Here is a 15,975-nt window from a genome sequence, read left to right as displayed (position 1 = left end):
ACTGGCAATGAAAGTTAGAATGTGCGTTTGTCACGGATCCGTGTCACAAGCAATGTCCGAAAGCTCAGCCCGTCACGGACCCGTGCCACAAGCACTGTCCGAAAGCTCAGCCCGTCACGGATCCGTGTCATGCGCAGTGAAATGGTTAATACGTGGTTCTTTTATGATATATTAAGACACTACAATTTTATATTTTAGATACTGCCGTACTACGTTAATGTCAAAGAAACTCGAAGTGTATATAGTTTGTGCAACAGATGTCGACGATGATGTGGATATAAAAGCAAGAACCATTACTACTGTATTCGAGCTCATTTCTATATTTTTCATTCTGCTAACGGTCGTAATATATTTATTAGTTCCTTATTCACTGCATATACAGGTAGGTGTACGTTTTTCTTATGGCCTATTTTAGGTCAGTACTTGGATGACAGTTACAGATCATACAACAATAGAGACATAAGTTACGTCAATTGTAAGGCGGTAACTATCAATTTCATTTGGGATGATAATTAGGGGTGGGTTTCACGGGGTATTGTACTCAAGGGAGGTACCTCTACGAATAATTAAAACGATCAAAAATCTCTACCAGAACAACATAATCAAAGTAAAAATAGAATATGATCCAATTGAAGCTATCAATGGGATAAGACTATCTATTGTTCAATTGATGATGTATGAAATAATAAAAAAGTAACAACTAAAAAGGGATACCAAATGGGAGAAAAACAACTTAAAATAATTTTGCTATGCAGACGATGCAATACTAATCTTTCACAGCGAAGGTGATTTACAACGTATGCTGAACGGTTTACTGCAAAGAGGCCGAAATCATTAGACCGAAAGCAGTAGACCGAACTCATTAAACCGAAAAGCACTTTACCGAAACCTCACTAGACCGAACAGTAGGAGACCGAAAAGCAGGAGACCGAAAAGCATAAGGTACATAATACAGGGTACTCAAACAGGATTGCAATCTGAGCAAGGGTAACATCAACCTCTCTTTACCCTTTATCCAGGCTTAGGACTGGCAGCACAACGTACTGGCGAGTTTAGAGGTTGTTTTTTGTTTATTTTTTTCTTTTTCTTTTTACATAGATAAGACAAATGTAATTACAATTAAATGGTGTTTGTATGGTTATTAGAAACAGTTAAAATGGTGTTAACGTCACTCTACCCTTACTTTATTTTTAGCTTCACTAATAAAATTAGTTTAACGGATAAAAATTATTTCATATTAGACTGTACATAGTAACAATTTACACAGTCTATATAAAATAATATAAACAAATACAACAAACAAAACGACAGATACACAAAATCTTAGCATAATTTTCTGCAATCTTTTTTAATTTATGTACCATTTCGGTCTAATGCTCTTCGGTCTAGTGAGGTTTCGGTAAAGTGCTTTTCGGTCCAATGAGTTCGGTCTACTACTTTCGGTCTAATGATTTCGGTCTAATTGTCGTGTACCATGCTGCACCAATTCAACATAATCGCCAGAAAATTTAAGATGTTAATTTTCTCACAAAAGTTACAAAATGCATGGTTATAACAGCAAATCCAATAAGATGTAAATTAGAGCTGGAGGGTCAGATAAAACAAGGGATGGAGTTTAAAAATCTAGGCATCACACAAATAATAACATATGTGGCAAAAGCACGACCTGACAAAGAGAGACCAAAAAAATGGTATAGTCCGTTCCACCTTATCTTTACAGTATTAATAATAGGCAATACAGTCCCTATGAGTTTTTAGCGCGGTGATGTCGATTTTATAAAAAAGAATTTGGAATCGAGCATTAGAGAGGTTAAATTAAAACTGTTTTAGAAAGGCAATCTACAATTTTAGGATTCATATGCGTAATAACTATAGTATATCAAATAAACTTAAACGCATATGAATCATAAAATTGTAGATTGTTTTTATTAAACGGTTTTAATTTAATCTCTCCAATGTTCGATTACAAATGCTTTTGATAAAATCGGCATCACCGCGCTAAAAACTCTCATAAGGACTGCATTGCTTATGTTCCTTATACTGTAAAGTCAAGGTGGAACGGACTATAGAAACAGCAGAGATAAAAACCTTCGAAAAATCGATGGTCAGAGACTATGGGACAGAACTGGAAGTACAGACATACGACGGAGATGCAAGGTGGAGAACATTATTAACTGGGTAGAAACAGAAGAGTGGAATGGAATGATCACATAAGTCGAATGGCAACAAATATAGTTATAAAGACGGCGAGACTATTTCCCAATACGAAGACTATCAGTGGGAAGACCCTTTCTTGAGGCAAATTGAAAAATGCAGACAATCATGTCTACACAAAAAGAAGAAGAGTAAGTTAATTGAATATTGCATCTACGTGACAATTCTTATGAAAAAAATATACAACATGTGAATTTTGTATAGACATGGTAAAAATGAAAACTGATAAAAAGTACTTTTAAGGATAGATAAAATCATGAATGAATACGAAATTTTCTCACTCTTTATATTACTGATGTATCATTTTTAACTATTTAAATATTTTTAGGACGCTTGTATACTACATTCCATAACGGCATTGGCTATAGCATATCTCACATTGTGTATAATAAACCTCTCCGAACATCTAGAAGATGCACCCTGTCACTTTTTGGCATATTTGTTATATTTTTCTTTCTTATATTCTTTCTTTTGGCTCAACGTACTGTGCTTTCATATATGGAACGAAGTTGTGTAAGTATATTTATAATTCTAAGCTGTATATTAGTTGTAGTATCATTTTTCTTACAAAAAATATACGAGGGCAGATCAATAAGTTCGTCACTTTTTGAATAAAACACAGGTATTTATGAAGAACTATTTATATAGAAAATAAGCCACAATTAAATTGGAAAAAATAATTTTATTAACTTTTCGACGCCCAAGTCGGGTGTCGTTGTCAAAATACAAAATACTACTAAATTAAACAAAAATGTTGTTGCTAAGTAAAATATTCTTCTAATAATTTATTTAGGCTGACTCATTCATATTGGCAATTATACATTTTAAAGTAGAAGACTTTAAAATGATATTGCCAATATTTATGAGTTGCGTTCCTGGGACGACTTTACTGAAAGATAGTTCATTCGATTACATGAAATCAACCTCAACTCAAGAATATCCGTCACAAAAAAATCATAGCATGTGATCTGTCTTTAAAAAAAAAACCAAATGCAACGATGACAGTAAAATTCTCGCGTTAGAGATTCCATAGTAAATCACGAGGGAAAACCAGGAAAAACCTCGTGATACTATCCCGTCATCGTAAGTATTTGGTCTTACATTTAATTTACTCTCAAGAAACTAATACCAAATTCTGACTTTAATATGTTTAAATTATAAATAATATTAATAATACATAGATATATAAATAATACCAAAATATAAAATATGTACTAACTCGATATGTTATTGACTTACTAATCGTGGTATTTTCTTTCTATTGACTTCCTCTTTCAGTATGGGTAACCACATCCTACTGCATGCTACCGAGGAATTTACGACACAATTGGTTTAGCATAATTAAATATTTTTTTTAATTTCATTAATTTCATTTAGCATAATTAGAGCCGCTTCTTTGATTTTTCTCTTTTTACTGTCTGATTTTTTCAGGACTATACTTAAATCTCTCCACTGAACTCTATGTTCATTATCCCATGCGTGTTGACATATTTGAGATCTATCCAATTCTCTTATTCTTATTCTAACGTTTAATGGTCTTGATGTTTCACCTAAATAAAATTGTTCGCATTCACAAGGTATTTTATAAATGCAATTCTTTGTTCTTTCTTGTTCATTGTTAGGTTTAGTTTTAGATAGGATAGATTTCAATGTGTTTGTTGCTTTGAATGTTGTTGAAATGTTGAATTTATTTATTTATTTATTCGTAGCATAAGAATTCATAGATTTTTTATATGGAAACTACAAATGTGTGCACCCTTGCATTGTCTTAGAGAAAAACAACTTTTTTCTTGGCCAAATGCGATCGTTTTCTTTTTCAATTCCTCATCAGATCGAGCCAATAAGATGATACAATACTAGCAATTAATTGTTTTCCCCTTTTAAAGGTAGTCCATGTGGTTAATACCGCGTGCATCCCAAGACACAATATTCGTGACATATTATTGGCTAACAAACCCATCTTTACCTTCTTTGGCGCCGATTCAACCCGAGAAACCCACCGTTCATTTTACTATCTGCATAGATAATACGCATAAGTCTATTAGTTCAATGAGTACCTATGCAGGTGATTACACCCTGTATATATCTATCTAATTAGCCTTCTTCGGTTAATCTTTGGACATACTCCTCCCGGGGCCTGATTCTAATTCATTTCGATGTCGCAATTGAATTTCGACTCCGCCATGACAGATGCAATTTATAGCGATTCTTATTCATTTCGATATTAGTTCGATTTCGATAGCTTTTGTAAAAGTCCACGTTTGGGAACCATAAGTGAGAACAGGCAGTAAGCGTTGATTGTATACCTTGGTCCTAAGATGTTGTGGATATCCACAATACCCTGTATACTAAATTTTATTAAAATAATGGATGTTGTTTTTTATGTCATCTATCGCTTTTTATTATATGAATCTATTTTTATTACAATTGAGAATAAGTATGACACTATTCAAATAATATCTCATATTAATAAATGGTAATAAAAATCACTGATTTATTGATAGAACAGTAATTTTACAAATAATAATGACGCAATACTTATTTGACGACAGCATTAGTATTGTTTGGGACAAAAAAATAGTTGGACTAATCTAATTAACAACATTTTTTAGCAATTCCAACACAGATTTTCAGTGAATGTCCTTGTTTAATACATTTTTTTTAATGTTTCTAAGTGGGCCGCAAATTTTCATACCATTTTTATTTGATTCTATATATTTTTCAAAATTGAAATGTACTTTTTTTTCAATTTTTCCAAGTGGACCGGAAATTGTTATTAACAAATAACTTATAAAAACCTTAGTAATTTTTGAGTTTATTTTTTCTAAAAAACTACTAAATGAATTGCAATTCTACAAAAATCTTCCTAATATTTTATAGCTTCAAGTACAAGTAGGAATATTTTGACTTTTGACAAGGATCAAGGATTTTGACAAGGATATTTTTCTAAATAAACTAAACTAAAACTTCCTTAAAAGGTTAAAAAGTAAAAGTCAAAACACAGAAAACGTATATAATTTCAACAGTTTTATCTGTAATAACGTAAAACAAATATACATACTGTTTATTTTTAAATTAGTTATATGGCCTATAAATGGCAACGTTGCTTCCCCGCCGCCCACCTAATGCACTTGATTCGTGCCGATTTCATTCAGTCATTCATCATTCGACAGTGGTAATGCAACTCATTCTCCAAGCAGTGTTGCCGATTTTAGCGCTTCCTTTAGTCGCGTATATCTAATCCAAAACTAAACTTATTGTATCTTTCAGAAAACCAAAATGGTTGGCAAATGTTAAGAGATGGAAATTATTGTACCACATTTATGGAATTGGTGCTCCAGTTTTAGCCGTGTGCTGGTTATTAATAATGCACTACGGACATCCCGCAGGACTGTCCACTATACATCCAGGAATCGGAATATCAAGATGTTGGTTTAAAAGTAAGTACAAAAACTTGCAACTTACAGCTGCATTTGCTATTTTCTTTTTATTTGTGACTGAAGTTAGATGTGTTCAATTTTTCACATGCGAAAAATAATATTATATTTTTCTTCTTCTTCTTCTTCTCGTAGCACTACAACCCGGGGTGTAGCCTCATTGTTCTTTAATCTGGCCGTGTATTGTCTCTCCATCGCATTCGTGAGCGTCCTAAGGACCTTCTTCCTGTGGGAGCTTCCTCTCAGATTAACTTGGCATGGCGGTTATTAGGGAGTCTATGCTTAGACGTTGGTATTTAATTTCTTGGCCTACGTCGCTCGCTCTATACATCTGCTTGACCTCAGCATTTGTTCTCATTCGGTATTGGTTGCTATAAGGGTCGTGATAAGGTCCAAAGATTCTTCTGAGGATTTTTCTCTCAAAACATCTAAATTTTCTTTCAATTGCTTTGGTCAGCATGGTCATATGGATGCGTATATGAGCACTGGTCTAATCATTGTTTTTATGTTCTGATCTTTGATCTTCGTCTTCTTCATCCAGCCTCAAAAGTCCACTGCTGAACATAGGTGTCCCCCCCTCGTTTCCAACCCCATTTATTCTGCGACGCTCTCATCCAGTTTTTATTTAGCTTTGTTAAGTCGTCAGTCCATCTTGTAGGCGGTCGATCGACGCTTCTCTTGTCTTCTCTTGGCCTCCATTCTAATAACCTCTTTGTCCATCGCCCATCTGTCATTCTGGCTATGTGTCCTGCCCATCTCCACTTAAACCTGGCTATCCTTTCGATGATGCCAGTCACCTTTGTTCTTCTCCTGATTTCTTCGTTTCTGATTTTGTCTCGCATTCCTAACATTGACCGCTTCATTCTTCTCTGCGTGACTGTTAGTTTGGTAGCCGAGGCTTTCGTTAAGGTAAACGTTTCTGATCCGTACGTCAAGACTGGGAGGACACACTGATCAAATACCTTTCTCTTTAGGCATGTGGGCAACTCACTTTTAAAAGTTTCTCTCAGTTTTCCAAATGCTACCCACCCAAGGCCGATTATTCTCTTCAGTTCATGAGTCTGGTTATCCCTGCCAATCGTAATTTCATGTCCCAGGTATTTATATCTATCTACTAGTTCTATTTCTTTTCCACCAATACTGATGTTCTGGTTGGGTACCAAATTTGTCATTATTTTTATTTTCGAGATGTTTATATTTAATGTTCGTGTTAGGCTCTTAGATTTAATGGTATTGTGGAGGCTGTATACAGGGTGTCCCAGACTAATTTACCCACGCTATATCTCTTAAACGAATAGAGATTTTAGAATGGGACAAAAGGTGATATATTCTACTTGTAATACACTTTAATATGGCGTACACAAAAATCATCCCCTAAATATTCATCCCTTAGTTACAACCCCTAACTTTAATTTTTTTAATAGCACCCTGTATTTTTTTATAGTTTTGGATGTGGTCTTCTATCGTCTATTCAAGACATTTTTTGAAAATAAAATCGGTTCGTAAATAACCAAGAAAATATCAGTTTAGTTTTGTTAATTATGTGTCCCAGACTAATTTATCAAGGCTATATTTCATAAACGAATAGACAATTTCGAATGGGACAAAAATTGATCTATTACATTTGTAATACACTTTAATATGGCGTAGAAAAAAAATATCCCCTAAATATTCATCCCTTAGTTACAACCCCTAACTTTATTTTTTTTAAATAGCTCCCTGTAAGTTAGGGATGAATATTTAGGGGATGAATTTTTCTACGCCATATGAAAGTGTATTACAAATGGAATAGATCAGTTTTTGTGCCATTCGAAAATCTCTATTCGTTTAAGAAATATAGCCTGGACAAATTAGTCTGGGACACACAATTTAACAAAAATAAACTGATAGTTTCTAGGTTATTTACGAACCGATTTTATTTTCAAAAGATGTGTTGAATATACGATAAAAGACCACATCCAAAACTATAAAAAAATATACAGGGTGCTATTAAAAAAATTAAAGTTAGGGGTTGTAACTAAGGGATGATAATTTACGGGAATGATTTTTTTGTAAGCTATATTAAAGTGTATTACAAGTAGAATATATCACCTTTTGTCCCATTCGAAAATCTCTATTCGTTTAAGAGATATAGCGTGGGTAAATTAGTCTGGGACACCCTGTATATACATCTGTTTGCGGCCTGATTTCTCCCTTTGATCCCTTCCGTGATATCGTTATCTGCAGTGATTGTTGCTCTGAGATATTTAAAACTCTCCATTCTTTCAAAGTTATATGGGTTTATTGTAGCATTTTGCCCTATTCTATATCTTCTCTTTTGACTGTTGATGCACATATATTTGGTTTTCTTTTCATTTACCCTTAACCCAGTTTTCTTTGCCTCTACCTCCAATTTATTGAAATTCTCATTGGTGACTGTGATTCCCACAATGTAAATGTCTCCGCGTATGCTAGTAGTAATTTTGGGTCCATTTACTATCAGTAATTCTGTTCTAATTTTGTGCTGTTCTTACTACTTTCTCTAGAATTATATTAAAAAGGAGAAGTGACAGCGCATTTTCTTGTTCCAAGTCACTGCTTATTTCGAACGATTCTGAGAGTTTGATTATATTTTTTCTACGAGCGTGCAAAAATGTCTACTTTCGCGCACGCATTTTAGTTTAGAAAGTTTTACTTTTCCGCACGCGTGTTACTTTTCCGCACGCGGTTTTACTTTTCCGCACGCGTGTTAATTTAGATATGTTAATATGGCCTTAAAGTAATTATAATACATGCAATAAACTAATATTTAGATATTATTTACTAATTTATTTTAAGTATATCTTATTGTGTCCCTGTTTTAATGAAATTAACGCGACAATTCGATGAAATAAAATTATTTTGACATAATATTCGAAAGTCAAATCGGTAGACAATAACAGTCGTTTTGAATCATCGTCATGGAAACCAAGATCGTCGTCATGCTAACTAATTATATTGAAAGTTTGGTTTTGACAACCTTGTCAAAGAATTAATTTGTGTATATATTTTCATATTAATTAAATTAATTGATTAAGATTTGGTAATTTTTTAAAGACTCATAGAAAAAATATTGTTTCTAACTCTTGCAGAAAGTTTTTTTCCGCACTCGACTGCTTGCCGAACTCCCGCTTCGCGTCGTTCGGCAAACTGCAGTCGCGTGCGGAAAAGAATGACTTTCGGCACTTGTTAGGAAAATAACTATTTCGCTGTATCAAATTACGACCCTTATTAATTCCAACTATTGACTCCACCCCACACCTTTAGAAATACAGACATTTTTGAACACTGCAAATGAAAAATTATCTGTGAATATTTATTCACACAATATTTTTTAGCTGTAAGAGAGAGTAACATCTATTTCAATGGACCAGTTGCGGTTTTGCTTATAATCAATATAGAATTCTTTATTTGGACGGCAGTGCAACTATGGAAAAGCTCTAAAAACTGTCCAAAAGCAGTTGTAAATAAATTCAGGTAAAATTAGAAAAAAATTAATTTATATTTTTATAATAATAACTAACGAATATTTTAGACTAAAATTGTACGTGAAATTATTCTTTGTAATGGGAATTACTTGGATCTTTGAAATTATATCAACCATTTTCGAAAATGATGCACCTAAATGGCTATGGTAAGTAAATTAACATCATCATCATCATCATCATCATCATCATTTGGCTCTACAACTCTGTGAGTCTTGGCCGCGTTGTTGTCGGTCCTGAGCAGCTATTTCCCATTGCTGTACTCCCATTTTGCGTAGTTCACTGGCTACTGCGTTCTTCCATCTCTTTCTTGGGCGACCAACTGACCTTTTGCCATCGGGCCTTTCCCAGAATGTGGCGCTCAGAAGTTTAAGTAAATTAACAGGTGGGATGAAAAGTTGGTAGGCTGACACATAGATGGCACTACTGTTATTGAATCCATATGATTTTTAGTCAGCCCTAACGTTCAAAAGATGCGTGTATAAATTTGTCAGCTGTCGATCTATTAGTTTATGAGATAGAGTATTTTGAGTGAAGCAACTTGTGTTAGTTTAAGAACGGTTTAAGAAAAATTGATAAAAAGAAATTTCGTGTCGTAATAAAGCTTGCTTTTTGGCAAAAAAAAAACTTATAAAGCCAAGACTGGGCTTGATAAACATTATTCGGACTCTGCGCCAGTCCTGTAGACTGTAACTCGTCTACAAGAGCTCTGAAGGTCTTGAAGCTCAGTTTATAACTGTTTTCAATTGTTTGTCTTGTGGTGCTAGTGACCACATGCTACTAGCACCACAACATAAACATGCATTTAATTCAACCAAGTAATTTTAGATTATTTCAATCAATTATCTTAACACATTCTTCATTTCAGGATTATTACCGGCGACTTTCCCAAAGCCGCGCAGGGATTAGTAATATTCCTAATCTTGGTAGTCTTCAGAAAAAAAGTCAAAAGGGCCTACGCTAACCGAATAATGCTCAAATGGAGATTGCCCAGAATACCCAAGCCAGTCCAAATTCAGTTATTGGTTAGTGTTATTATACTGTGTGGTATTCTACGATGTTTCTCAATTTGTATATTATCTCATTGTTAAATCGCACTACAATTTTCTTAAGGTTTATGTATGTTTCCTTTGCATGTCTTGTATATCATCATCACCATTAGCAGTTTTGAGTCCACTGTCAGCTTGTCCCGCCCAGGTTCATTTCAGTGTCGTAATTCTTTTAGAGTTGAAAGATTTGAGTACTTAAGGACTGTCTCCACAAGAGATCCCAACTGTGAAGAAGAAATACAGAAGAGAATTATGTCAGGCAACCGTGCTATATCGGAACCGGAGAATTACAGAGGAATTAACTTATTAAACACATTAAAATTAACAACCAAAGTGATAACAAAAAAATTGAATGAAATTATAAGATTAGCAGAAGAACAACAAGGTTTTAGGTCGGGAAGGTCATGCACTGACGCTATATTTTTAATGAGGCAAGTTCAAGAGAAATCGTTGGAATACAACAAACCGGCATATTTATGTTTCGTGGACCTTAAGAAAGCATTTGACAGGGTCACATTAAAGGACGTTATCCATTTGTTATACTCGAAAGAGGTACCTCTAGGAATAATTAAAACGATCGAAAACATCTACCAGAACAACACAACAAAAGTAAAAGTGGAAGATGAACTAACTGACCCAATTGAAGCCGGCAATGGGATAAGACAGGGCGATTCCTTGAGTCCTATATTGTTCAACCTGATCATGGACGAAATAATAAAAAAAGTAAGAACTAAAAACGATACCAAATGGGAGAAAAACAACTTAAAATAATCTGCTATGCGGACGATGCAATACTAATCTCTCAAAGTGAAGATCATTTACAACGTATGCTGCACCAATTCAACATAATCGCCAGAAAATTTAAGATGTCAATTTTCTCACAAAAGTTACAAAATGCATGGTTATAACAGCAGATCCAATAAGATGTAAATTGGAGCTGGAAGGTCAGATAATAGAACAAGTGATGGAGTTTAAATACCTAGGCATAACACTATCTAGCTACGGAAGGCTCGAGACAGAAGTGGAAGATCAAGTTTAGAGCAAATAGAGCCGCAGGTTGCCTCAATGACACAATATGGAGAAATAAAAAATCGGAAAAGAAACGAAAGGCAGAATTTACAAAACAGTCATCAGACCAATAATGACATACGCGGCAGAAACACGACTCGACACAGAGAGGACAAAAAGATTACTCGAAACAGCGGAGATAAAAACCCTTCGAAAAATCGATGGTAAGACTCTATGGGACAGAGCTAGAAGTACAGATATACGACGGAGATGCAAGGTGTATATCATTAATAACTGGGTAAGAAACAGAAGAATAGAAGGGAATGACCACATAAGCCGAATGACAACAAATAGGGTAGTCAGGTCAGCGAGAGACGGTTTCCCAATAGGAAGACAATCAGTGGGAAGACCACGAAAACGATGGAACGACAACTTACTAGAGACACATTTAAAAAACAGACAGAGTCATGTCTATACAAAAAGAAAAAGAAGAAGAACCGCGCTATATATGCTCTCAGTGGGTTGTTAAGGAGCAAAAATATATCTCGAAGAGCAAAACTAAGAACCTACAAGATCGTAATAAGGCCGATAGTGACGTATGCCTCTGAAACATGGGTTACAACAAAAAACACCAAGAGTTGTTATTATTTTGGGAGCGGAAAATATTGCGCCAAATCTTTGGTGGGAAAAACCTAAATGGGCAATGGATAAGAAGAACAAATAACGAACTAACTGAGCCCTATCAAGAACCTAACATATTAGCAGTAATTAAGACTCAAAGACTTAGATGGTTGCGCCATGTGCAAAGAACGATTCCATCAAGAATTCCCAGAATGGTACTATCTAGTGCATTGGCATGCAAAAGGCAAAGAGGAAGACCGAGATCACGATGAAATAACGGAGTTAAAGAAGATATGAGAAGACTTAACGTAACGAACTGGGAAAGAAAAGCGAGTGACAAAAGGGAGTGGAAAAGAATAGCACGTCAAGCTGTGGGTCTACTAGGCTCGTAGTGCTTACTTCTGCTAACTATTTTATTTGAAACTCTGTCTCTGAGGGCATTCAACATTGGAATCTCCATTGCTCTGTGTACTCTGGGCTAATTAGCAAAATTCATGGAAAAGTTATTTACCAGCAATTTTATTGCTGGAATCGAATTATAAGATCCTATATATTAATAATATAGGTATGCAAAGTCCGCAGATAGTGTGCTACTTTTTTTATAAACAAAATGGCGCCGACAAATCGTATTTTTTCAATTATTGCTCTATAACTCCGAAGATTTTAACTTTACAACAAAAACACCCAAATAAAAATTCACCGCAATTAAATTCTGCATAGAGATATGTTTTTCACGATTTGCTCAGACAAAAATTTTCCTCGGAGAATGCGGGTTTTCCTAACAAAACTCTAATTTTCAAATAAAGTTTTAAGTAAGTAATTATTAATCAATAATTAAATAACTTAGTGACATCAAAGCTTTCTTGGTATAGAGTATAGACGGTAATTCCAGAAGACTTAAGAAAATTAAACGAATATTTTAGCAACAATTCAATTGCTAATTAACAATTTACGATCGCAATAATAACCAAAATAATCATGATACATTGATCAAACTTATAAAGATTATAAAGATGAGATGCTTATTTAATATTTTATCGACAAAATATAAATTTTTCTTCTTTTTGCATAATCTTTGAATTTTGAAAAAAAAAGTTATATACGCTGGTCTAATTAATAAAGTACAAAGAAAGGTTATTTACCAGCAAGTTTATTGCTGGAATCGAATTATAAGATCCTATATATTATTAATATAGGTATGCAAAGTCCGCAGATAGTGTGCTACTTTTTTTTATAAACAAAATGGCGCCGACAAATCGTATTTTTTTCAATTATTGCTCTATAACTCCGAAGATTTTAACTTTACACCAAAAACACTCAAATAAAAATTCACCCCAAATTAATTCTACATAGAGGCATGTTTTTCCCGATTTGCTCCGACGAAAATTTTCCTCGGAAAATGTGGGTTTTCCCAACAAAATCTCGAATTTTCAAATAAATTTTTTGGGCCAGTAATTATTTATCAATACTTATATAGCTTGGTGAAATAAAAGCTTTCTTGGTATAGATTATAAATTCAGAAGCCGGTGAAAATGAAACGAATATTTTAGCAACAATTTAATTGTTAATTAACAATTTACAGTCGCAATAACAACCAAAATAATCATGAGACATTGATCAAACTTAGAAAGATTATAAAGGTGTGATGCCTATTTAATATTTTGTCGACAAAATATAAATTTTTCATTTTTTGCATAATCTTTAAATGTTTAAAAAAAATTGTTATAAACAAATTAACATTTCTCAGAAATTGTTTATTATATTCTAATTTTAAAAAATACTTAAAATGCGTATTTCATAGGTCTTGAAAATGAATGCTTTAAAAAATTTTCCAACCATTTGCAAAAAAGTTATGAAACAGCAAAGTAAATATACGATTTTTCCGTTGTTTATAATTTGTTTTAATTGTTTCAAAGCTTAAAAGTGAGTCTATGGTACAATCTAATTACTCGCAAAGAATGTCAAAAATTAGTGCAATGGTTATATTTTAATCAAAAATTAAAAATATATTTTTTTTATTTTTAGCGCAAAAGTACGCCTGATACAGAGTCGGAGCTAAAATGTTCACTCGAAGCGACTGACACGCAGCATACATTATTTATTAAAAGTGCCGTCGCGCGGCCGGTCGTCGCTCCGAGTGAAAATTTTAGCTACAGTATTGTATTAGTCTACTTTCGAGCGTGTAAATTACAAAAAAATATATTTATAATATTTAATTAAAATATAACCATTAAACTGGTAATCGATATTTTTTGTAAATAATTAGCTTGTATTTTAAACTCACTTCTACGCTTTGAAAGAATTAAAAAAAAATTATAAACACCGTAGTAATCGTATGTTTACTTTGCTGTTTCATAACTTTTTTGCAAATGGTTGCAAAAAAGTTTTAAAGGATTCATTTTCAAGATATGTGAAATGTGTATTTTAGCTATTTTTTAAAATTATAATATAATAAAAACTTTCTGAGAAACGTTAATTTGTTTATAACTATTTTTTTAAACATTTAAAGATTACGCAAAAAAATAAAACATTTATATTTTGTCGACAAAATGTTAAATAGGCATCTCATCTTTATAAGATTTCAAAGTTTGATCAGTGTATCATAATTATTTTGGTTATTATTGCGACCGTAAATTATTAATTAACAATTGAATTGTTGCTAAAATATTCGTTTAATTTTCACCAGCTTCTGGAACTATAATCTAAACCAAGAAGGCTTTTAAGTCACCAAATTATTTAATTATTGGTAGATAATTACTTATCTAAAACTTTATTTGAAAATTAAAGATTTTGTTGGGAAAACCCGTATTTTCCGAGGAAAATTTTCGTCGGAGCAGATCGGGAAAAACACGTCTCTATGCAGAATTTAATCACGGTGAATTTTTATTTGGGTGTTTTTGTTGTAAAGTTAAAATCTTCGGAGTTATAGAGCAATAATTTAAAAAACACGATTTTCGGGCGCCATTTTGTTTATAAAAAAATCTCTGAATAAAAAAACTATCTGAGGACTTTGCATACCTATATTAATAATATATAGGATCTTATAATTCGATTCCAGCAATAAAATTACTGGTAAATAACTTTTCCCAAAAATGGCCTATTCTCCGATAATCAGCCCAGACTATGTGTGCCACTTGTATTTTATTGATTACTTTCCTGGTAAGAGACTTTCCTAAAGACTTCTCTCAGTTTTCCGTAAGCTACCCTTATTAGTTCTATTCTCCTATTTAACTCTATTTGTCTCTTCCTCCATCAGTTGAGACGTTTTTGAGCAGTACAAGGTTGGTCACGTATTGTGTTTCGGAGAAGTAAATTTTAAGACTAGCTCATGTAAAAAAGCTTTAAAGGTCTTAAAGCTCAGTATATAACTGTTTGCAATTGTTTTTCTTTTGGTACTACTCACTCAACTGATTTTATATCTTTTAAATCAATTAGATTAACACATTCTTCATTTCAGGATTATTACTGATGTTCTCAACGCAGCGCAAGGAGTAGTGATATTCCTAATCTTGGTAGTCTTCAGAAAAACTATCAAAAGGGCCTTCGCTAACAGAAAAATCGGCACATTGAGATTCCCGGCTCAATGGAAGAATGAAAAAGACAGCGAATGTGAAGAACTGGACGAAGATATTAGTCTCAGTAACTGCGTTACAAATAAACCAGGAACTATTTACTAAAACAAGACGTGAAGGCTTCCAGGGTTATATTAAAAAAAATATGTCGGTAAATTAAGGAACGGTGTTCAGTGGAACTTTGCCAAAAATATATAAATGGCAGCAATGGATTTGTTATATGAAGTAAAAACGAACGAGACTAACAATGCATGTATATATTTTAAAGGATAAAATAATGTTTCGAAAGAATCTTAACAGTTTACACATGTTTTTCCTATGGAAATAAGTAGTACGATTTTTTTATAATGAGTAAGATGTAAATACAATTATTATTAATATAGAATCTATTTCCTTTACCATCTTTTTTATTATTGGGACCGTGCAAGTTCGGCAAAGCGACACCTGGTTTCTACGCTCAGCAACATTATTCGCACTTTTAATTATATTGGCCAATTATATTAGTCCTGGTTACTGGATAATTGTCAAGGCTATAGTCAAAAAAAAAAATAAGAAGAAGAAAAAATAAGAT

General features: G+C 33.3%; 2 protein-coding genes across 6 annotated transcripts in view; one reads left to right on the top strand and one right to left on the bottom strand.

The window, feature by feature from the left end:
• LOC126887342 (G-protein coupled receptor Mth2-like) overlaps positions 1-15,802 on the top strand; it is an 83,256-nt gene extending 67,454 nt beyond the window's left edge. For 4 of the 5 annotated variants that reach the window (XM_050654791.1, XM_050654793.1, XM_050654792.1 and 1 more), the window contains exons 3-8: positions 199-382; positions 2,543-2,727; positions 5,485-5,654; positions 9,008-9,146; positions 9,205-9,303; positions 15,290-15,802. In XM_050654791.1, the coding sequence (XP_050510748.1) occupies positions 199-382; positions 2,543-2,727; positions 5,485-5,654; positions 9,008-9,146; positions 9,205-9,303; positions 15,290-15,509 (997 nt within the window). In that variant the 3' untranslated portion in view covers positions 15,510-15,802. Of the gene's footprint in view, positions 1-198; positions 383-2,542; positions 2,728-5,484; positions 5,655-9,007; positions 9,147-9,204; positions 9,304-10,022; positions 10,180-15,289 lie in introns of all 5 variants that reach the window. The other variant, XM_050654794.1, reaches the window with a different exon arrangement.
• The window catches only part of LOC126887340 (RNA helicase aquarius), a 200,932-nt gene that overhangs the window by 137,893 nt on the left and 47,064 nt on the right, over positions 1-15,975 (bottom strand). The gene's annotated exons all lie outside the window — the stretch shown is intronic.

The sequence above is a fragment of the Diabrotica virgifera genome, chromosome 6, assembly GCF_917563875.1.
Source record: "Diabrotica virgifera virgifera chromosome 6, PGI_DIABVI_V3a".
Classification (NCBI taxonomy): domain Eukaryota; kingdom Metazoa; phylum Arthropoda; class Insecta; order Coleoptera; family Chrysomelidae; genus Diabrotica; species Diabrotica virgifera.
The sequence above is the reverse complement of the archived record's forward strand: the minus strand, read 5'-3'. Positions and strand labels throughout refer to the sequence as shown.